The 24,817-nt window shown below is 48.3% G+C and overlaps 1 protein-coding gene across 1 annotated transcript in view; it reads left to right on the forward strand.

The window, feature by feature from the left end:
* Positions 1 to 24,817, forward strand: part of LOC134673639 (transcription termination factor 2) — a 54,943-nt gene that overhangs the window by 6,429 nt on the left and 23,697 nt on the right. The window contains exons 8-18 of the mRNA XM_063531640.1: positions 6,383 to 6,586; positions 7,329 to 7,569; positions 7,746 to 7,946; positions 8,721 to 8,837; positions 9,306 to 9,505; positions 10,080 to 10,229; positions 16,337 to 16,396; positions 17,283 to 17,402; positions 19,807 to 19,878; positions 22,178 to 22,319; positions 22,882 to 23,066. Of these exons, the coding sequence (XP_063387710.1) occupies positions 6,383 to 6,586; positions 7,329 to 7,569; positions 7,746 to 7,946; positions 8,721 to 8,837; positions 9,306 to 9,505; positions 10,080 to 10,229; positions 16,337 to 16,396; positions 17,283 to 17,402; positions 19,807 to 19,878; positions 22,178 to 22,319; positions 22,882 to 23,066 (1,692 nt within the window). The remainder of the gene's footprint in view (positions 1 to 6,382; positions 6,587 to 7,328; positions 7,570 to 7,745; positions 7,947 to 8,720; positions 8,838 to 9,305; positions 9,506 to 10,079; positions 10,230 to 16,336; positions 16,397 to 17,282; positions 17,403 to 19,806; positions 19,879 to 22,177; positions 22,320 to 22,881; positions 23,067 to 24,817) is intronic.

The following is a 24,817-nucleotide window of genomic DNA, read 5'->3' on the forward strand; positions in this document are numbered from 1 at the left end:
CACGGGCCTCGCGAAGCGGTCGGTCCGTTATAGCTTTGCTACACCTAGTTCTTTTCTTATATTACAAACTTATTCTTCGGTGGTAACTCGTTAGCTCGCTACCGCCACTAAGCGTTTACTTATTTGATTCGGTCAAATTGTGTTTTTAGAAAAACTAATTATAGCCAGCATTTTATGAATGTAGTATGATACTTTTGGGTATGGTGCTTTACACACACTAGCGTCCTACCCCCTCCCCATGACGCACCCCCCCCCCTTTTAGCGTGAAACATGTCCCGGTTGGCAGTTTTTTTTATTTGGGGGGGGGGGGGTTGCGTCAGGGGGAGGGGTCGGGACACTAGTGTGCGTAAAGCACCATACCCAAAGGTATCATACTACATTCATTGAATTCTGGCTATAATTTGTTTGTCTTCCCCATACATTAGAACAGAATTTGACCGAATCACATTCCCTGTTATTGTAATTTAACTTCTTGACTTTAGGTACCTAACTGAATTCAATATCCGTCTACAACCTGCAATCAAATTAAAATCTTAATAACTGTTTTATTAGTGGTCCGATATTTAGAGTTGCGTAGTCACCAAAGAAACCCTTATTGTTTCGCCATGTTCGTCTGTCTGCCTGTCTGTCCGAGGCTTTGACTCGTGATCGTAAGTACATGAATCACGCATTCCGACGGAACGGTAAAATAAAAACTATTAAAAAAGAATTGCAGACCTGAGACCTCCCATACTTCGATACCTTTGGGTTCAAGTGGCGTAAAGGACAAAATGCAATTTTTCAGTAGACAGAGATTTATTTTTGTTGTTTATGGAGCTATATTTTTGATGTGTATTAAAAAAGTACTCAACATGTTAGTCTCTTTAACCTGAATTAGCAATCATATGTATAAATTCAAAACGAAAGAAGTAAATGTCCTATAGAATTGGTCAAAAACACTATGATGTCCTTTACACCCATGCTGCGTTTTTTGATTATATAGTGTATCTTGTTTAGTAGGGGTCGTAAGTGACATTCTGAGACTATTTTATTCCAAATTCGGGGTGTATTAGTTACCAGCCACGGTACCTACACATGTTAACTGTTTTCAGCATAGTTTATAACGAAGCTTAAAAATGTATCAAACGGTAGTTAATGATGCTAGGTATAACCCGATTAGGTACAGTTGTTATTAATATTTTTCTAATAATATAGTAATAATAAAGAAAGCACAATATTTTGAACCAATTGCTCACAAAGTAAATGAATGTAAATGAAATATTAGTAAGTAAATGAAATATTCGGGAATGAAGGTAAATTAAATGTCCCAGTGCTTAACACTAGCCGCCTTCAATCATAACATGACAGCCTTTAATCATAACAAGGGAAGTATAAGATCAGCTAACGATGATAAGAATTAGCATATCAAACATTTGGAACGTCCTTAGTGAATTCTATAGTTTCAATTTTTCAAGATGTCTTATTTCAAAATACGAAACAATAAGATATTAAATCGTTTTTTTATTCCTATTTAAGTAGTAATTTCTGTGTTATTTCATCCCTGTTAACTGTAGCTGCAATAATTTCTAATTTCAAATACTTAAAAATATCTTCTGTTAGAAATTATGAAACAAGTAAGTAAACGAATTAATTATAACCGATTCGGTCATTAAGTATTAATTACCACTTCGTCCAGATACGTTCCAAACTTTGTGAGTGTGTTTGAAACGAAGCATTGTTCTTTATTTCAACTAGTTATTGTAGCCGAGCTCAACCAATGACACAAATAATTAAATTAGGCACAATAAGCAACTTCCACCGCTCAGGAACGGATAATAAATAGTCAGGAGCGAGGCAATGGGCAATCGCTGATACACCTTACCTACAATCCTAACTATAACATAAAAAGAACTTTAATTAATGTAGCGAGATCTTCTCATACTAGAACAACCTTTGCGAACTCACAATTTAACACAAAATCCGCTTTCATATATAATAAAATCAATAAAATCCTAATCATTTACCCTAAACAATCCCATGAATGTAAGTCTACTGTAACCAAATGGCTCAAAACTAAAACATATGAGAAAACAGAGAGCCTTTCGCGATGAGTACCATCACACACACACACACACACACACACACACACGCGCGCGCGCGTGCAGGCTTGAGTACTTTTCTGATCACATATTTTTATTGTTGTCTTTGTGTTGCTTATAGTTAATAGTTATAATTAATGTATTGCTTGTAATTAGTATATAATTATTATTTGTAAATAGTATAGGTAGTAAATATTTTGTGACTTGTAAATAGTGTAGCTTAGTATTAGTTAGATTTCAATAATAACGGAAGAGCGGTGCCTCCCAACACAGGCATATATTGCTTACCGGGAGACACCATCCCTCAAATTATATGTACAGCTTTTTATGAAATAAAGAATTTTGAATTTTGAATTTTTTGTAGGTATTTTGTACCTGTCTCGTTCTCCTAATCAACAATAAATGCGAGTCGGAAAGGTTCAGAGTGTATTATGCACAGGCTAGTACATATGTTATTGTCGCAAGACTATAAGAGATTCCACTGCGAGTAACACAGTAATAGGTGCGGAAAAACACTCTGGAGCTGAGTTTTCTAATTTGAAGGGCAAACGTTATATTTTGGTAATAAAGGACCCATAAAACTATTTATCAACTTGGCTTTATAGACCTAATTACGTCCATGAACAAAGATAACTGCGGAAAAATCTCTTGCGTAAATGCTTTCAAATTTGACGGCAAACATTACATTATGGTAATAAAAGTCCCCGAAAACGACTTTTTTGATAGTCTACATACTGCTACGTCCATGTTATTTGTTTGCAATTTGGAGTTTAAACGACACAAAAATTAGAAAAGTCCTTTACAATTTGTTCGCCTCGTATACTTAAGGTAAAATCATGTTTAGGACGGGTCGTAAAGGGCAAGTAAAATAATTTCAACAGTCAAATAATGTCCTTTACGACCATCTTGACCACACGATATGAAAAATTATCGTGACAAATGAAGGGCTAAATGACGACAAAGGACATGTTAGTATTGTTAGTCCTTTACAACATAATTTATTTACAAAAAGAAGAAAAAATAACTGGTCATTTACGCCCCTTGAGCTAAGCTGTTTTTGCAAGCTCATAGTGTAAAAATTGGGTCGTAAAGGCAACTTTTTACGAGATATCGAAAATTTTAACTATACAGAACAAAAGCGCTTGGAATTCTGAACAAAACTGTATATTTATTTAATTAATCGTATGGCATGCATGATTAGGCAATCAGAGTACAGCTTTGAGGTTGTAAAGCCAGGTATTAAAACTGTATATATAACTCATTTTCGCTAAAATGTCCTTTACGCCAATTGAACTCAAAGGTATATACTCGTAAATATATATTTTTTTATTTGCTTAGTCCCCTTACCCCCTTACCCTTACCCTACCCTTGGATAGGTGTTTCAAAACGAATAAAGGTCTCCTTAAAACATTTTTTGTTAAATTTATATATTTTCGGATATAATCGCTCCGAAAGAAAAAAAAATATCCCCACCACCCTGTAACTTTTGAACCATGGTTCAAAAACATGAAAAAAATCAACAAACGCTTAATAACTACTTTCAATGAAAACTATATAGCGAATATGACCGGACTCCAGTCGGTTTTGAGTTATTGCAAAAAATCTTCTGTTCTTAGTAAAAATCTAAAAATACGTAAAACGCTGTGTAGTCCCTTGTAAATGTATGATACTGACTTGTCGCCCCGGTTTGGCCTATTTTGACAGAACGGTAACTACGAAACTCTACACTGAGCATAGCCCGACATGCTCTCGGCCGATTATTTTTTTTGATTCAGATTTGGATACATTTAGGTACCTATGTTTGAGGAGCTCCTGATTCTGGTCGGAATAAATACGAAACCCCAATTTGGGACAACAGTATAGTACAAGTTCAAAGGTGAGATACCTCATTGGATTCGGAATGATGTTTAGAAAAATGTATTCAAAGCGTTTATTACCACAGATATGAAATCAAAAATTATTATAAAATAAAAGTGCGTCTACTCAGCTTTGTATGAACCAAGAAATAATATTGTTAAACGGTTTCCCCTGAGGCAAAAGTGCAATAGGTAATACTTCTTTCACTAACTTCGCCTACTAAGGGGCAAATCGCGACTTTGTTATGGTTTATCGATAACTTCTCACATCACTAGATTATCGATATTACATGTCGACTATTGCACATCACTTTTCTGTCTGTGTACGTATTTAGAAACTTGAACCCGCCCCTAAAATTAGTGCGATAGGGACAACTGCAGCTGAGGCGAAAAATCCTGCGTAAAAATGTCAAAAATCGAGGTTTCGTAGTCCTCTTTTTCCTCCTCCAAATCTTAACCAATCGTAACCAAATTTGGAAATCTGAATGATTATGAAATTATCTGTGTCGGACCGTTTTGCTTTTTTGGCTAATTGATATCAGTTTTGAATACCACGCCTCTCATTGCGGCATAGTCAATTAGGCCATTTTGGCCATTTTTGAAGGGCTCTAGCGCCTTAAAAAACAAAAATATCAAAAAAAGCAAAACGGTCCGACACAGATATTGACAATATTAATCTGTGTTGAAAAAATCATTGCTCTAGCTTCAAAAACCACGGAGGAAAACGAGGACTACGTTTGTATGGAGGAATGACCACTCCTGTTGGCTCTTAAGAGGGTAGATAGTTTTTGCTCAACTATAAAACCGTCTCAAAATGGTAGGTAGTCCGAAAATTAATAACGGATAAAAAGCGAACGTGATAACGTGGCGAACTTCTAATTTGTAATTAATTTTTTATTTAGTGATTGATAATCTTGAGATATTAATCTATTAATTCAAGTATATTTATGTTGAAGTTATAGTGTGCACAAGAAACAATGCCTAGAAAATCTACGGACACGGTAAATTTTATTATTTATTTTTAGCAAATTTTCTCGTATCTAGACTTATCTTCCGATTGATCTCGAACTTATCATTGATTTACGTAATATTAGATTAAATTAAACACTTGCGTGCTTGTTTTATACTGGGTGGCTAAAAAATAACTGCATTACTGTTGTCAGGGAGGTTTTGGGGTTATACTGAGCAACTTTTACTATTGGACCAACCCCGAAAACTCGAAAAAAAAATTATCCTGCCCTAGAAAATGGACCAGCCAAAATGTATAAAACAGCCAAATATTTGTTTCGCGATTTCAGGGTTGGTCCCATAGTAAAAGTTGCTCAGTATAATCCCAAAACCTCCCTGGCAACGGGAATGCAGTTATTTTTTAGCCACCCTGCATAAAGAAATTACTCTTATATCACACGTATAATTGCTACAAGCCGAATACGAATACATTGCCGAATATTCGAAATGGGATGACCGAATATTTAGGATATCCGAATAGTTAACAGTAGGTACCTAGTAATGGGATTTACTCCTTCAGGTCCTTCCGAGAAAAAAATACTGTAGCCTATAGCTTAAGCTCATAGCTCATTTGTATTCCCTGAGAAATATGACCTCGATCTCTTTAAAGCTAGAGTGAATAGGCTGAACTGAACCGGTGAGCTCCATCTTAGGCTCTGTCTTCACTTTCCCAGGTGTGACTAGAGCCAATCGCCAATCAGTTTATAATTAAAAAAAAAGACGAAAGTGGACGGCCCGCGCGAAATCGCCTTTTCATACAAATGTAGTGCTCCTTTTCCTCTCTGGATATTAACATTATTGAAAATATTTTGACACAATTTGTTGTATATTAACCACAGCTATGCCCCTACGTTTGATTTCTTTCGAATTTTTATTTATTATAAGAGTAGGTGCATTTAGAAATTTGTATGAAATCAATTTTTTGCCCCTGATTTTTATCATAATCAAAAAATCGAAAAAAGTCAAACGTAGGGGCATAGATATATATGTATCCATCCAATTATAATATAATATACATCCAATTATGTAAAAATATTTTCCATAATGTCAATATCCAGAGAGGAAAATGGGACTACGTTTGTATGGAGAACCTGCCGTCCCCTTTCCTCTTATCGCGTTGTCTTTATTAAGTTGATCGATCTCAACAGTTGCCAAGAAATATAAAGGTTTCCTCACACAGGCGTGTTTTCCGGGGCGTGAGCGCTGCATGAGCGTTTTATATGTAACGGCGCGCCCCGCTCTCGCGGCGCCCGCAAATCGCGCCTGTGTGACGAAGCCTTAACCTCTAGCCGCCCAGAGGCCTATAAAAAGGTCTCCTGTTCCATTCTAATTAGAACTTTGTGTTGACAAAATAAAAATTCATTTTGCTTGGCAAGGTTTGACGTATGGGCGGCTAGAGGTTAAGTTGTACAAAAGTTCAGTGGTAATATTTGCTTCCAGTTGTCCGTCCCAAAGGCCGCCAAAAACTCTTCCCCAAAGACCAAAACCTCTCCGAAGCCGAAGTCAGAGAAGCGCGACAACACCATCAAACAGTACCTGCCTCCGCCCAGCTACCCAAACCAAGTGGTGTACGTGCAAAAACATGTGCTGGACAACGAGCTTAGCAAACTCAATGGCATGCAAGCTGACTTGCAAAACATCAGGGTATGTTATAATTATAACCATTCTAACATCAGGATATGTTCTAATTCCGTACACGGCGGGAAGAAGTAGATAACTCGAGATATTTTGTTGAAGAAATTTGAACTTAAAATAAAACTACATAAGGTTCAAATTTCTTCTATTTTTTCCCGCGAGTTATCAACTTCTTCCCGCCGTGTACGGAATTATAACCATTACAACATCAGGGTATGCGATGGATAAGCGTGAATCTTCTGTCTTGTATTAGCTTTTCTGTCTAACATTTGCTCTTTCTAGACTGTGTCATGTACCCTGTATGTATAAATACTGTCTTTAATCAGTGTATTAAGTCGCTGTATCAATAAAATAAAAAAGCCCGATTGAATCAATAAAATACTTTTATTTAACTTGCAATGGAAATGTTTGTATTTATTTTTGGGTCAAATCTTGTAAATTTAATAAGACCCACTTCTCATTACGTATTCGATTAAGCAGAAACTTTACATACATAATAAGTTGGGTGACAAGAAAGATCTGCGCTGCGCTCCGCCAGTTTACGCAGGCCTTTAGTAGCCTTTTTGGCTACCCCATTTTACACACCCAAGTATAACCATTAACTGGATGCTGATACGCTGTAATGTGTCAACCCACATTCATTTTGTAATAAGATGTCAACTCAATAAATTACGCTTAAAGTTGACATTTTATTGAAAAAATAATGCGGGTTTACACGTTTTTGCTAAACAGCATCCAACTCTCCTTGCAGCACCTCCTGGACAACATGGACGTGAGCACACTCCCCGACGGCGGTTCCAGGCTTATCACTCGTCTCACCGAACTAGAGGCGGCCGTGCGCCAGCAAGGCGACAGGGTCGGCAATATGGTGGTCGAGCCTTCTCAACCCACACCGGCTGATATAGCGAGGGATGGATACGACCAGGGACTGTCCTGGGACGATCTGCAGAAGGCCAGCAACGCTGTGCAGCCCAGGATGTTTGGCAAGCAGGGTAAGTGTCTCAGAAGCAGACATATATAAAAGAAAGTTTAGAAAACTTGGTGAAACATAGTTAGCCCATCGGTTGATATGGCTAGTAGGGACCTAGGGACTGTTCTAATACATTTGATGATGTTTAGCATTTTAGCAAGCGGGATAACTTCAGACTCCGTTTTTATTTCTTTGCAGCGATGTCAACCCATCTTGCGGAGCGCAACCTGATCCTCGAGCGTCTCCGCGACCTCCACTCAGCATTAGACACGCGACCAGGCGAGGAGAAACAAGCGCCGGCGCCGGCTGCCATGAAAACTGAACTCATGCCGCATCAGAAACACGCGCTGGCTTGGTTGCGGTGGCGCGAAGGGCTAAATCCGCATGGCGGGATCCTTGGTGAGTTCTTCTTACTCTTGGTTTTGTCCCATTTTACATCGGTTCACGAGTAGAGATGCCCGGAATAGTGGTTTTGGCCGAATACTGAATTCGGCCCCTCTTTCGGCCGAAGCGTCGAATCCACTCGGCATTAGACACGCGACCAGGCTAGGAGAAACAAGCGCCGGCGCCGGCTGCCATGAAAACTGAACTCATGCCGCATCAGAAACACGCGCTGGCTTGGTTGCGGTGGCGCGAAGGGCTGAATCCGCATGGCGGGATCCTTGGTGAGTTTCTTCATACTCTTGGTTTTATCCCATTTTACATCGGGTCACGACTAGAGATGCCCCGAATAGTGGTATTGGCCGAATACTGAATTCGGCCCCTCTTTCGGCCGAAGCGTCGAATCCACTCAGCATTAGACACGCGACCAGGCGAAGAGAAACAAGCGCCGGCGCCGGCTGCCATGAAAACCGAACTCATGCCGCATCAGAAACACGCTCTGGCTTGGCTACGGTGGCGCGAAGGGCTGAATCTTTGGTGAGTGTCTTCTTACTCTTGGTTTTATCCCATTTCACGACTAGAGATATTACGACTAGAATATGATCAGAGGGTCCCACTGTTTGTGTTAACCTCTAGCCGCCCAGAGACCTATAAAAAGGTCTCCTGTTCCATTTTAATTTGAACTTTGTGTTGACAAAATAAAATTTAATTTTGCTTGGTTTGACGTATGGGCGGCTAGAGGTTAATAGTAGTTGTAGTTGTTGTTGTTGTAACGATAATGTTTGTCCACAGCGGACGACATGGGTCTCGGCAAGACCATCACAATGATCTCCCTGATCGCGGGCGACCGGGAGATCGCTGATGATGGGGAGGAATCCGACGATGATGATGATAGGCCCAGGGGCAAACGTGAGTACTGCTTTTGTTTAAGTTAAGAGGCTAACGCATAATTTTAACTTTTATATTGATTTTTATAAGTACATACAAATGCCATGAAAAATTTTGGAAACTGTATCATGGGCAGAATCCAACCTAAATCTCTAAAGGTTAAAGTTGGTTTGATAGAGAAAAAAATCATGAAAAAGGTAAAGTAAGGTAGTAGTAGGTTTATAATAAAAATGTAAATTAAATCAAATTAAGTTATGTACTTATCGTGAGTTACAAAACAGCCATTCTGCTCTCGCTCTAAGGGGCCCCACTGATTAACAGTCCGCCGGATGGTATCTGACTGTGAGTTGTTCGGAACTGTCAATTTCTTGTTCTAACTGACAGGCTGATTCCGTCCGGCGGACTGTTAATCAGTGGGGCCCCTTTATGTGACACTCGGCCGACAGTTTCCTAGTTACCCGTTGAAGTAATGTGACTTTTTTTGTGCAGTAACAAAAGGCGGGACGCTGGTAGTATGCCCGGCATCTCTCATGACCCAGTGGGAAGGAGAGGTGAAGAAGCACTGTCTCCCTCACCGAGTGACGACGGTTTTACATCATGGAGCTTCAAGAGCCCAGCAGCCTCAACGACTCGCGCACACGGATATAGTGATGACTACTTACAACATACTGCAGAGGGATAGCGAGAAGGTATGTCTGTTGGCATGTGCTGTCTTCACTGTACTGTTGCACATGTATGGGGGGCTCTCATTAGTGGGAGGGAGAGAGGTGAAGCACTGTCTCCCTCACCGAGTGACGACGGTTTTACATCATGGAGCTTCAAGAGCCCAGCAGCCTCAACGACTCGCGCACACGGATATAGTGATGACTACTTACAACATACTGCAGAGAGACAGCGAGAAGGTATGTCTGTTGGTCTGTGCTGTCATCACTGTACTGTTGCACATGTATGGGGGGCTCTCATCACAGTGGGAGGGAGAGAGGTGAAGCACTGTCTCCCTCACCGAGTGACGACGGTTTTACATCATGGAGCCTCAAGAGCCCAGCAGCCTCAACGACTCGCGCACACGGATATAGTGATGACTACTTACAACATACTGCAGAGAGACAGCGAGAAGGTATATGCAATATCTTGACCCTCTAAAGAAATTAAATTAAAAAAAATCGCACTGAAGACAATATTGATTGAAACTATTAAAAAAAATATCATTTAGAAACCTACAGTTAGAAACATCTCCATTTAATTGATGATGTTAAATCGCAGAACGGAGTCCTGATGCGCATATCGTGGCGGCGCGTGATCCTGGACGAGGCGCACATGGTGCGCAACCACAAGAGCGCCACCTCGCGCGCCGTGTGCGGCCTGCGCGCGCGCCGCCGCTGGGCGCTCACCGGCACGCCGCTGCACAACAAGGTATTATATATCATATCGTGGCGGCGCGTGATCCTGGACGAGGCGCACATGGTGCGCAACCACAAGAGCGCCACCTCGCGCGCCGTGTGCGGCCTGCGCGCGCGCCGCCGCTGGGCGCTCACCGGCACGCCGCTGCACAACAAGGTATTATATATCATATCGTGGCGGCGCGTGATCCTGGACGAGGCGCACATGGTGCGCAACCACAAGAGCGCCACCTCGCGCGCCGTGTGCGGCCTGCGCGCGCGCCGCCGCTGGGCGCTCACCGGCACGCCGCTGCACAACAAGGTACTATGTACTCACATACTACTACTGATGCGCATATCGTGGCGGCGCGTGATCCTGGACGAGGCGCACATGGTGCGCAACCACAAGAGCGCCACCTCGCGCGCCGTGTGCGGCCTGCGCGCGCGCCGCCGCTGGGCGCTCACCGGCACGCCGCTGCACAACAAGGTACTATGTACTCACATACTACTACTGATGCGCATATCGTGGCGGCGCGTGATCCTGGACGAGGCGCACATGGTGCGCAACCACAAGAGCGCCACCTCGCGCGCCGTGTGCGGCCTGCGCGCGCGCCGCCGCTGGGCGCTCACCGGCACGCCGCTGCACAACAAGGTACTATGTACTCACATACTACTACTGATGCGCATATCGTGGCGGCGCGTGATCCTGGACGAGGCGCACATGGTGCGCAACCACAAGAGCGCCACCTCGCGCGCCGTGTGCGGCCTGCGCGCGCGCCGCCGCTGGGCGCTCACCGGCACGCCGCTGCACAACAAGGTACTATGTACTCACATACTACTACTGATGCGCATATCGTGGCGGCGCGTGATCCTGGACGAGGCGCACATGGTGCGCAACCACAAGAGCGCCACCTCGCGCGCCGTGTGCGGCCTGCGCGCGCGCCGCCGCTGGGCGCTCACCGGCACGCCGCTGCACAACAAGGTACTATGTACTCACATACTACTACTGATGCGCATATCGTGGCGGCGCGTGATCCTGGACGAGGCGCACATGGTGCGCAACCACAAGAGCGCCACCTCGCGCGCCGTGTGCGGCCTGCGCGCGCGCCGCCGCTGGGCGCTCACCGGCACGCCGCTGCACAACAAGGTACTATGTACTCACATACTACTACTGATGCGCATATCGTGGCGGCGCGTGATCCTGGACGAGGCGCACATGGTGCGCAACCACAAGAGCGCCACCTCGCGCGCCGTGTGCGGCCTGCGCGCGCGCCGCCGCTGGGCGCTCACCGGCACGCCGCTGCACAACAAGGTACTATGTACTCACATACTACTACTGATGCGCATATCGTGGCGGCGCGTGATCCTGGACGAGGCGCACATGGTGCGCAACCACAAGAGCGCCACCTCGCGCGCCGTGTGCGGCCTGCGCGCGCGCCGCCGCTGGGCGCTCACCGGCACGCCGCTGCACAACAAGGTACTATGTACTCACATACTACTACTGATGCGCATATCGTGGCGGCGCGTGATCCTGGACGAGGCGCACATGGTGCGCAACCACAAGAGCGCCACCTCGCGCGCCGTGTGCGGCCTGCGCGCGCGCCGCCGCTGGGCGCTCACCGGCACGCCGCTGCACAACAAGGTACTATGTACTCACATACTACTACTGATGCGCATATCGTGGCGGCGCGTGATCCTGGACGAGGCGCACATGGTGCGCAACCACAAGAGCGCCACCTCGCGCGCCGTGTGCGGCCTGCGCGCGCGCCGCCGCTGGGCGCTCACCGGCACGCCGCTGCACAACAAGGTACTATGTACTCACATACTACTACTGATGCGCATATCGTGGCGGCGCGTGATCCTGGACGAGGCGCACATGGTGCGCAACCACAAGAGCGCCACCTCGCGCGCCGTGTGCGGCCTGCGCGCGCGCCGCCGCTGGGCGCTCACCGGCACGCCGCTGCACAACAAGGTACTATGTACTCACATACTACTACTGATGCGCATATCGTGGCGGCGCGTGATCCTGGACGAGGCGCACATGGTGCGCAACCACAAGAGCGCCACCTCGCGCGCCGTGTGCGGCCTGCGCGCGCGCCGCCGCTGGGCGCTCACCGGCACGCCGCTGCACAACAAGGTACTATGTACTCACATACTACTACTGATGCGCATATCGTGGCGGCGCGTGATCCTGGACGAGGCGCACATGGTGCGCAACCACAAGAGCGCCACCTCGCGCGCCGTGTGCGGCCTGCGCGCGCGCCGCCGCTGGGCGCTCACCGGCACGCCGCTGCACAACAAGGTACTATGTACTCACATACTACTACTGATGCGCATATCGTGGCGGCGCGTGATCCTGGACGAGGCGCACATGGTGCGCAACCACAAGAGCGCCACCTCGCGCGCCGTGTGCGGCCTGCGCGCGCGCCGCCGCTGGGCGCTCACCGGCACGCCGCTGCACAACAAGGTACTATGTACTCACATACTACTACTGATGCGCATATCGTGGCGGCGCGTGATCCTGGACGAGGCGCACATGGTGCGCAACCACAAGAGCGCCACCTCGCGCGCCGTGTGCGGCCTGCGCGCGCGCCGCCGCTGGGCGCTCACCGGCACGCCGCTGCACAACAAGGTACTATGTACTCACATACTACTACTGATGCGCATATCGTGGCGGCGCGTGATCCTGGACGAGGCGCACATGGTGCGCAACCACAAGAGCGCCACCTCGCGCGCCGTGTGCGGCCTGCGCGCGCGCCGCCGCTGGGCGCTCACCGGCACGCCGCTGCACAACAAGGTACTATGTACTCACATACTACTACTGATGCGCATATCGTGGCGGCGCGTGATCCTGGACGAGGCGCACATGGTGCGCAACCACAAGAGCGCCACCTCGCGCGCCGTGTGCGGCCTGCGCGCGCGCCGCCGCTGGGCGCTCACCGGCACGCCGCTGCACAACAAGGTACTATGTACTCACATACTACTACTGATGCGCATATCGTGGCGGCGCGTGATCCTGGACGAGGCGCACATGGTGCGCAACCACAAGAGCGCCACCTCGCGCGCCGTGTGCGGCCTGCGCGCGCGCCGCCGCTGGGCGCTCACCGGCACGCCGCTGCACAACAAGGTACTATGTACTCACATACTACTACTGATGCGCATATCGTGGCGGCGCGTGATCCTGGACGAGGCGCACATGGTGCGCAACCACAAGAGCGCCACCTCGCGCGCCGTGTGCGGCCTGCGCGCGCGCCGCCGCTGGGCGCTCACCGGCACGCCGCTGCACAACAAGGTACTATGTACTCACATACTACTACTGATGCGCATATCGTGGCGGCGCGTGATCCTGGACGAGGCGCACATGGTGCGCAACCACAAGAGCGCCACCTCGCGCGCCGTGTGCGGCCTGCGCGCGCGCCGCCGCTGGGCGCTCACCGGCACGCCGCTGCACAACAAGGTACTATGTACTCACATACTACTACTGATGCGCATATCGTGGCGGCGCGTGATCCTGGACGAGGCGCACATGGTGCGCAACCACAAGAGCGCCACCTCGCGCGCCGTGTGCGGCCTGCGCGCGCGCCGCCGCTGGGCGCTCACCGGCACGCCGCTGCACAACAAGGTACTATGTACTCACATACTACTACTGATGCGCATATCGTGGCGGCGCGTGATCCTGGACGAGGCGCACATGGTGCGCAACCACAAGAGCGCCACCTCGCGCGCCGTGTGCGGCCTGCGCGCGCGCCGCCGCTGGGCGCTCACCGGCACGCCGCTGCACAACAAGGTACTATGTACTCACATACTACTACTGATGCGCATATCGTGGCGGCGCGTGATCCTGGACGAGGCGCACATGGTGCGCAACCACAAGAGCGCCACCTCGCGCGCCGTGTGCGGCCTGCGCGCGCGCCGCCGCTGGGCGCTCACCGGCACGCCGCTGCACAACAAGGTACTATGTACTCACATACTACTACTGATGCGCATATCGTGGCGGCGCGTGATCCTGGACGAGGCGCACATGGTGCGCAACCACAAGAGCGCCACCTCGCGCGCCGTGTGCGGCCTGCGCGCGCGCCGCCGCTGGGCGCTCACCGGCACGCCGCTGCACAACAAGGTACTATGTACTCACATACTACTACTGATGCGCATATCGTGGCGGCGCGTGATCCTGGACGAGGCGCACATGGTGCGCAACCACAAGAGCGCCACCTCGCGCGCCGTGTGCGGCCTGCGCGCGCGCCGCCGCTGGGCGCTCACCGGCACGCCGCTGCACAACAAGGTACTATGTACTCACATACTACTACTGATGCGCATATCGTGGCGGCGCGTGATCCTGGACGAGGCGCACATGGTGCGCAACCACAAGAGCGCCACCTCGCGCGCCGTGTGCGGCCTGCGCGCGCGCCGCCGCTGGGCGCTCACCGGCACGCCGCTGCACAACAAGGTACTATGTACTCACATACTACTACTGATGCGCATATCGTGGCGGCGCGTGATCCTGGACGAGGCGCACATGGTGCGCAACCACAAGAGCGCCACCTCGCGCGCCGTGTGCGGCCTGCGCGCGCGCCGCCGCTGGGCGCTCACCGGCACGCCGCTGCACAACAAGGTACTATGTACTCACATACTACTACTGATGCGCATATCGTGGCGGCGCGTGATCCTGGACGAGGCGCACATGGTGCGCAACCACAAGAGCGCCACCTCGCGCGCCGTGTGCGGCCTGCGCGCGCGCCGCCGCTGGGCGCTCACCGGCACGCCGCTGCACAACAAGGTACTATGTACTCACATACTACTACTGATGCGCATATCGTGGCGGCGCGTGATCCTGGACGAGGCGCACATGGTGCGCAACCACAAGAGCGCCACCTCGCGCGCCGTGTGCGGCCTGCGCGCGCGCCGCCGCTGGGCGCTCACCGGCACGCCGCTGCACAACAAGGTACTATGTACTCACATACTACTACTGATGCGCATATCGTGGCGGCGCGTGATCCTGGACGAGGCGCACATGGTGCGCAACCACAAGAGCGCCACCTCGCGCGCCGTGTGCGGCCTGCGCGCGCGCCGCCGCTGGGCGCTCACCGGCACGCCGCTGCACAACAAGGTACTATGTACTCACATACTACTACTGATGCGCATATCGTGGCGGCGCGTGATCCTGGACGAGGCGCACATGGTGCGCAACCACAAGAGCGCCACCTCGCGCGCCGTGTGCGGCCTGCGCGCGCGCCGCCGCTGGGCGCTCACCGGCACGCCGCTGCACAACAAGGTACTATGTACTCACATACTACTACTGATGCGCATATCGTGGCGGCGCGTGATCCTGGACGAGGCGCACATGGTGCGCAACCACAAGAGCGCCACCTCGCGCGCCGTGTGCGGCCTGCGCGCGCGCCGCCGCTGGGCGCTCACCGGCACGCCGCTGCACAACAAGGTACTATGTACTCACATACTACTACTGATGCGCATATCGTGGCGGCGCGTGATCCTGGACGAGGCGCACATGGTGCGCAACCACAAGAGCGCCACCTCGCGCGCCGTGTGCGGCCTGCGCGCGCGCCGCCGCTGGGCGCTCACCGGCACGCCGCTGCACAACAAGGTACTATGTACTCACATACTACTACTGATGCGCATATCGTGGCGGCGCGTGATCCTGGACGAGGCGCACATGGTGCGCAACCACAAGAGCGCCACCTCGCGCGCCGTGTGCGGCCTGCGCGCGCGCCGCCGCTGGGCGCTCACCGGCACGCCGCTGCACAACAAGGTATTACTCACATACTAGTCTAATTTAGAAAAAAAACAACCATATGGACCCCCATCCATAAATTACGTCTCACGACTTTCATTATTTTTGACCCCTTGTCACACCAAGTCGGTTACAGATGAAGTTAAAGTGACGTGACAAAGTTTGTGACTCGCCCCTCCCCCCTGTCAAAACATGTCACATTTTTATATCTTTACTGAGAAGAATAATTAGGATTTAGTCACGCAATGACGATGTCACCCTATAATATTTTCAAACAACACATTTACTACTAACGTGTATAAAGGAAATTGACATGCATATTACAAGTTCCTGTAATCTAACTACCTAATATCTTGTGTTGTGACGTAATACGTATTTGTCTTTTTTTGCAGGATTTAGATCTGTTCGCTCTGCTCAAGTTCCTGCGGTGTACGCCCTTCGATGATCTCGCCGTGAGTATACATAGCATAAAATTAAAAATTTAATTCGCAAAATAATGCTTTCAACTAAAGGGAAATTCACGTAACAGCTTACAATGATATCATTTACCGATCTTCAGTTCTGCAGTTCTACTTACTAAAACTAAATAATGCTTTCAGAGGACAAATGAACAAAACAAGTTACTCTAAAAAATGGTCAAATTACTATAGGTAGACTCAATCCTAGTCAGAAGGAATTTATACGAGAAAAGACTAAGGTCAATGTGGCTAATTCCGTCATAGAGGCTATTCCGTCCACTGGCGTTTTGCTCGAACAACATTGATAATTTCGTCGACAAACAGCGATTGTTTTTAATTTCAGCAATCAAAAATAAATGTTTTTTTTCTTACGATTGAAAATCAATAGTTATTTGTTTTACAAGGGGGCAAAGTTGTTGTTTAACCGCTCGGGTTAATATTGATACCCGAGCAGGCGAAAGATTCCATAATTGAACCACGAGCGTAGCGAGTGGTTCGAGAAATGGAATCTTGAGCGTTGCGAGGGTTTCAAAGCACGAGGGTTAAACAAAATTTGCCCCCGAGTGAAACACAAAATTTTTCACCCTACCAACCCGAAGCAAATATTAAATGTAAAATATCAAACACAATCAAACCAAATCAAGTCCAAATGAATGTTATTAAATATTTATCACCCCAATTCATCATTTAAAAGTGAATTCAACCAGGAAACATAAGATAACAACTCAAAATTTGCATTTGATTACTTTGCCTCACATGTGAATAAAATGCAACTTTGCTATCAGTTTTTGAAGCGCAAAGTAAGCCTTTACGAGCTGGTGTGGTGAAAATAAATATACGCTCGTTAATATTTTTCTAATATCACGTACTGCGTTGATAGATGTGGAAGAAATGGATCGATAACAGAAGCGCGGGCGGGCAGGAGCGGCTGAGCACCATCATGCGCTGCATCATGCTGAGGAGGACCAAGGTGCAGCTGCAAGCTAAAGGACAACTCAAGGTGACACCACTGTTCCTATACTACCGACTACTTACTGCGGAGACAGATGTGGAAGACATGGATCGATAACAGAAGCGCGGGCGGGCAGGAGAGGCTGAGCACCATCATGCGCTGCATCATGCTGAGGAGGACCAAGGTGCAGCTGCAAGCTAAAGGACAACTCAAGGTGACACCACTGTTCCTATACTACCGACTACTTACTGCGGAGACAGATGTGGAAGACATGGATCGATAACAGAAGCGCGGGCGGGCAGGAGAGGCTGAGCACCATCATGCGCTGCATCATGCTGAGGAGGACCAAGGTACAGGTGCAAGCTAAAAGGCAACTCAAGGTGACACCACTGTTCCTATACTACCGACTACTTACTGCGGAGACAGATGTGGAAGACATGGATCGATAACAGAAGCGCGGGCGGGCAGGAGAGGCTGAGCACCATCATGCGCTGCATCATGCTGAGGAGGACCAAGGTACAGGTGCAAGCTAAAAGGCAACTCAAGGTGACACCACTGTTCCTATACTACCGACTACTTACTGCGGAGACAGATGTGGAAGACATGGATCGATAACAGAAGCGCGGGCGGGCAGGAGAGGCTGAGCACCATCATGCGCTGCATCATGCTGAGGAGGACCAAGGTGCAGCTGCAAGCTAAAGGGCAACTCAAGGTGACACCACTGTTCCTATACTACCGACTACTTACTGCGGAGACAGGTGTGGAAGACATGGATCGATAACAAAAGCGCGGGCGGGCAGGAGCGGCTGAGCACCATCATGCGCTGCATCATGCTGAGGAGGACCAAGGTGCAGCTGCAAGCTAAAGGGCAACTCAAGGTGACACCACTGTTCCTATACTACCGACTACTTACTGCGGAGACAGATGTGGAAGACATGGATCGATAACAAAAGCGCGGGCGGGCAGGAGCGGCTGAGCACCATCATGCGCTGCATCATGCTGAGGAGGACCAAGGTGCAGCTGCAAGCTAAAGGGCAACTCAAGGTGACACCACTGTTCCTATACTACCGACTACTTACTGCGGAGACAGATGTGGAAGACATGGATCGATAACAGAAGCGCGGGCGGGCAGGAGAGGCTGAGCACCATCATGCGCTGCATCATGCTGAGGAGGACCATGGTACAGGTGCAATCTAAAGGGCAACTCAAGGTGACACCACTGTTCCTATACTACCGACTACTTACTGCGGAGACAGGTGTGGAAGACATGGATCGATAACAGAAGCGCGGGCGGGCAGGAGCGGCTGAGCACCATCATGCGCTGCATCATGCTGAGGAGGACCAAGGTGCAGCTGCAAGCTAAAGGGCAACTCAAGGTGACACCACTGTTCCTATACTACCGACAACTTACTGCGGAGACAGATGTGGAAGACATGGATCGATAACAAAAGCGCGGGCGGGCAGGAGCGGCTGAGCACCATCATGCGCTGCATCATGCTGAGGAGGACCAAGGTGCAGCTGCAAGCTAAAGGGCAACTCAAGGTGACACCACTGTTCCTATACTACCGACTACTTACTGCGGAGACAGATGTGGAAGACATAGATCGATAACAGAAGCGCGGGCGGGCAGGAGAGGCTGAGCAACATCATGCGCTGCATCATGCTGAGGAGGACCAAGGTACAGGTGCAAGCTAAAAGGCAACTCAAGGTGACACCACTGTTCCTATACTACCGACTACTTACTGCGGAGACAGATGTGGAAGACATGGATCGATAACAGAAGCGCGGGCGGGCAGGAGAGGCTGAGCACCATCATGCGCTGCATCATGCTGAGGAGGACCAAGGTGCAGCTGCAAGCTAAAGGGCAACTCAAGGTGACACCACTGTTCCTATACTACCGACAACTTACGGGCTATTCCCACTAGTTACCACCAAGTTCTTACCAGTGGTAACTAATGGAATTTTTTCCCACCTTTTACCAGTGGTAACTACTGGCAAACATAATTTAGACTAGAGGAATATTGTCAAAGTTAATTTTGTAGTCACGGTAAATTTACTGCCATCTTTCGACACAACGGTTAAAACTTTTAAAACGCCATTTGACTATGATACTTGTTCTTTCACTGTGTTAAATTTCATCAGTCATCGCTCGAAAAGATGGCTCGATACCTTTGTCCTATACTCGTATAGATGGCGACACCCTTTGATATTTAACTAATATCAGTGAACAAGGATCAAAGTCAAATGGCGTTCTAAAAGTTTTAATCCTGTTTCGAAATACGGCAGTCAATTTACTGTGACTACAAAATTTACTTTGCTAATTAAATACGCCTCTAATTTAAATTCTTTTTGCTACCGACAATTTAGTTAATATTCATCAACTTTGTCCACTGACTAATAGTAGTTGTTGAACTTCAATTCAAGTTAATAGTAATTACGATAATAATTGCAGGACCTGCCGGAGCGAACCGCGCACCAATGCCACGTGACGCTCACTAAAGAAGAGATGAACGTCTATCAGAAAGTAAGTACTTTCTTTCATACTGAATCACTCAAAAGCAATTAAATAAAAACCGGGCAAGTGCGAGTCGGACTCGCGCACGAAGGGTTCCGTACCATAATGCAAAAAACAGCAAAAAAAAAACGGTCACCCATCCAAGTAGGGGAGAGCGGGGTTAAACGTGCCGGAGGTAAGTTGATCCGATGGGAATAGGAACGCAAGTAAACCATGGAGCGATTCGTATGATGTTTGTCGCGAAAAGTCAGACCACTATGCGGTTGCAGGAGCCGTTTTCGTTGCTTCCATTATAGTAGAATAGTAGTTATGGAAAATAAATAAAAAACGAGGGCACAACGAACCCCACGGAGGATAAACACATTTTTGCTTTGGATTTTTTTTACTATCTGTTGATAGTACACAACAAATTATCATATATTTCGACGAACTGAAAAATACTCTTTTAGCGTGTGTGAACTAAGATTTAAATATATGACGGATAAGTTATAAATTTTAGCAACGGAACAACCCGCCCCATAGCGGGGTTAGTTGTTCCGTTCCGACCTATCTCATAAAAAAAATTCTGGTAAAAAAACTGTTTAACGATGCACAAAATAATATCGCTACTCAGAAACGCAAATAATCATTATTTAATATAGCGCAACCCACATACCTTATTCACACTGTTTTCATAGATCAAATTAGTATTTTATGAAAATCGGCACGTTTAACCCCGCTCTCCCCTATTGACCCCCGCCCGACGTTGCTTAACTTTGGTCAAAAATCACGTTTGTTGTATGGGAGCCCCACTTAAATCTTTATTTAATTCTGTTTTTAGTATTTATTGTTATAGCGGCAACAGAAATACATCATCTGTGAAAATTTCAACTGTCTGTCTATCACGGTTCGTGAGATACAGCCTGGTGACAGAAGGACGGACAGACGGACAGCAGAGTCTTAGTAATAGGGTCCCGTTTTACCCTTTGGGTACGGAACCCTAAAAATAATGAATGCATACATATTATGTTTGTCTATTTGTATTTTCTTATACGTGTATGTTTATATACTTTAATGGTGTGTACGAAAGTAGGTTTCATTCAGTGGCGGATTTCCCATAAGGCACAGTAGGCCCGGGCCTAGGGCGGCGAGATATTAGGGGCGGCAAATTGTGACAAAAAATTCGCTGATGATAACAAAAAATGACTCAAAATTTATCAGGCCAGGCAACGAATTCTCAAAAAAAGGTACCTAGAGGGAAATGCTTGAAACACAATTTTTGACTTTGTACCTAACTTTATTTGGACTATCTAGGAGGTGAACATATCAAAAGTCCCCGGCCGTAGCCCTCGAGTCGGGGGAAGAGAGAGGTTTGTAGGTCACATTTTTCAGTTTTTCGCTTATATCTCGGAACTATGCGTTCTAACGACATGATCATTATTCATTATACAAAAAGAAAGTTGGTTAAATTTGCTACAAGCTACAATTTTTACGATATCTGGAGGGCCCTCCACACTTGTGCGCGAATCGCGGCGCGAAGCCGCGGACGCGAGTGTGGCGTCGATTTCGCATATTGTTGACGCCTTCGCGCCTTGTTTATAAGGTTCCGTACCTCAAAAGGAAAAAACGGAACCCTTATATATACTCGTGCGTCTGGCTGTCCGTCTGTCACAGCCTATTTTCTCCTTTAAATATGGGGGCCATTTTTGGGGGGTAAATGAGAAAATTTAAAAATAAAGGTTTTCAAACTATACCGTATTACATATCAAATCAAAGAGCTCAAGAATCTCAAATATTTTTTTTATAATTTTAGGATAAATAGTTTAGCAGTTATTCAAGAAAATAGGCAAATACAATGTTTTTCTTATGTTTCTTTTTTAGATTTTTTGAATGTTTTTGTAGGTACATAAAAAGTCAATGTTATTGGCAAAACTGTCACTTAAAATGAATAAGTATTTGCTTATTTTTTCGTAAAACCTTCATGTCACAAGGACGTATAGTTTCTGAGATATAATAAGCGAATAACCGAAAAATGTGACCTTCAAACCAAACCCCCCCTACTTTTGATATGTTCACCTCCTAACGAGTCCAAAAAAGTTACTAAGTAAAAAATGTGTCCCAAGCATTTCCCTCTATAATATATCTTTTCGTTGCCTGATCCAAATGTAGTCAATATGATGGGTGCTGATGCTGAGAAAGGGGCGGCTACAAGGCTTGGGGCCTAGGGCGGCAAAGACTGCAAATCCGCCACTGGTTTCATTACGTTTATGTAACACGTTGGAAGCGCTGGTGATCTAGTTTTTCGTTCATAAAAATAGTACTTTTGTAGGTGCTGGTGTTTTCGAAGACTCTTTTCGCTCAGTTCCTTCACCAGCGCGCAGAAAAGGACGCCGACGGCGGTTTTATGCCAAGAGGGGGACAGAAGGATACCGCCTACTACGAGATGCACAAAAGGATGATTGCACTTCAAGGTATGAACAAACTTTATTTATTTTTTTATGATGAAAAAACCCATTTCATGCCAAAAATGCCTTACTTAATTTAAAAAAGAGCTGATACTCTCTTCAAACAGCTGGATCGATTTCTATTAAACATAGCTAAGAACCATTGCAACATTCTCGAACTTACTGTGAGGCTTGATCGATTTGTGTAAGAATGGCCTATCATATTAATTTATATACCTACCATATATAAATTAATATGATATTTATATACCATAGAGTTGACCCCTTAACTTCATACCATAAATAAAAAGTATTTGTTTAAAAATGAACCTTAATAGCTATCAATAGTTATCTAAATTGTAAATGCCATATTGGGCTACGCATGCGGTAAAGGGTTAAGTAGATAAGTTTAAGTTACATATAAATAAACTACCTAGTACTTGCATATTAAGCTAATTATAATAGGAGCCTCGTCTGCCAACAAGCCGCTATGTGGTTTGGCAGAAGAATGTATTGTATCTAAATGTAAGTAAGCTTGTGAATAAACGCTTTATTTATTTATTTATTTATTTTATTTTTTTATTTACAGGAGCAAAGCCAGTGAAAGCCCACGAGATCTTGGTCCTGCTTCTGCGGCTCCGTCAAGTGTGCTGCCACTGCGGCCTGATCGCCGCCATGTTGGACGGGGATGACACCGGCGCCATCGAGGAGGACGAGGGCGGCAAGGACCTGCTGGCCGAGCTGAACAAGCTGACCTTGGAGGACGCTAATAAGGTCAGTGCCATGAACCTAGTATATAGGTCCGTCAAGTGTGCTGCCACTGCGGCCTGATCGCCGCCATGTTGGACGGGGGTGACACCGGCGCCATCGAGGAGGACGAGGGCTGCAAGGACCTGCTGGCCGAGCTGAACAAGCTGACCTTGGAGGACGCTAATAAGGTCAGTGCCATGAACCTAGTATATAGGTCCGTCAAGTGTGCTGCCACTGCGGCCTGATCGCCGCCATGTTGGACGGGGGTGACACCGGCGCCATCGAGGAGGACGAGGGCGGCAAGGACCTGCTGGCCGAGCTGAACAAGCTGACCTTGGAGGACGCTAATAAGGTCAGTGCCATGAACCTAGTATATAGGTCCGTCAAGTGTGCTGCCACTGCGGCCTGATCGCCGCCATGTTGGACGGGGGTGACACCGGCGCCATCGAGGAGGACGAGGGCGGCAAGGACCTGCTGGCCGAGCTGAACAAGCTGACCTTGGAGGACGCTAATAAGGTCAGTGCCATGAACCTAGTATATAGGTCCGTCAAGTGTGCTGCCACTGCGGCCTGATCGCCGCCATGTTGGACGGGGGTGACACCGGCGCCATCGAGGAGGACGAGGGCGGCAAGGACCTGCTGGCCGAGCTGAACAAGCTGACCTTGGAGGACGCTAATAAGGTCAGTGCCATGAACCTAGTATATAGGTCCGTCAAGTGTGCTGCCACTGCGGCCTCATCGCCGCCATGTTGGACGGGGGTGACACCGGCGCCATCGAGGAGGACGAGGGCGGCAAGGACCTGCTGGCCGAGCTGAACAAGCTGACCTTGGAGGACGCTGATAAGGTCAGTGCCATGAATCTAGTATATAGGTCCGTCAAGTGTGCTGCCACTGCGGCCTCATCGCCGCCATGTTGGACGGGGGTGACACCTGCGCCATCGAGGAGGACGAGGGCGGCAAGGACCTGCTGGCCGAGCTGAACAAGCTGACCTTGGAGGACGCTGATAAGGTCAGTGCCATGAATCTAGTATATAGGTCCGTCAAGTGTGCTGCCACTGCGGCCTCATCGCCGCCATGTTGGACGGGGATGACACCGGCGCCATCGAGGAGGACGAGGGCGGCAAGGACCTGCTGGCCGAGCTGAACAAGCTGACCTTGGAAGACGCTAATAAGGTCAGTGCCATGAACCTAGTATATAGGTCCGTCAAGTGTGCTGCCACTGCGGCCTCATCGCCGCCATGTTGGACGGGGGTGACACCGGCGCCATCGAGGAGGACGAGGGCGGCAAGGACCTGCTGGCCGAGCTGAACAAGCTGACCTTGGAGGACGCTGATAAGGTCAGTGCCATGAATCTAGTATATAGGTCCGTCAAGTGTGCTGCCACTGCGGCCTCATCGCCGCCATGTTGGACGGGGATGACACCGGCGCCATCGAGGAGGACGAGGGCGGCAAGGACCTGCTGGCCGAGCTGAACAAGCTGACCTTGGAGGACGCTAATAAGGTCAGTGCCATGAATCTAGTATATAGGTCCGTCAAGTGTGCTGCCACTGCGGCTTGATCGCCGCCATGTTGGACGGGGATGTCACCGGCGCCATCGAGGAGGACGAGGGCGGCAAGGACCTGCTGGCCGAGCTGAACAAGCTGACCTTGGATGACGCTGATAAGGTCAGTGCCATGAATCTAGTATATAGGTCCGTCAAGTGTGCTGCCACTGCGGCCTCATCGCCGCCATGTTGGACGGGGATGACACCGGCGCCATCGAGGAGGACGAGGGCG

Source organism: Cydia fagiglandana, chromosome 18 (genome assembly GCF_963556715.1).
Source record: "Cydia fagiglandana chromosome 18, ilCydFagi1.1, whole genome shotgun sequence".
Lineage (NCBI taxonomy): Eukaryota > Metazoa > Arthropoda > Insecta > Lepidoptera > Tortricidae > Cydia > Cydia fagiglandana.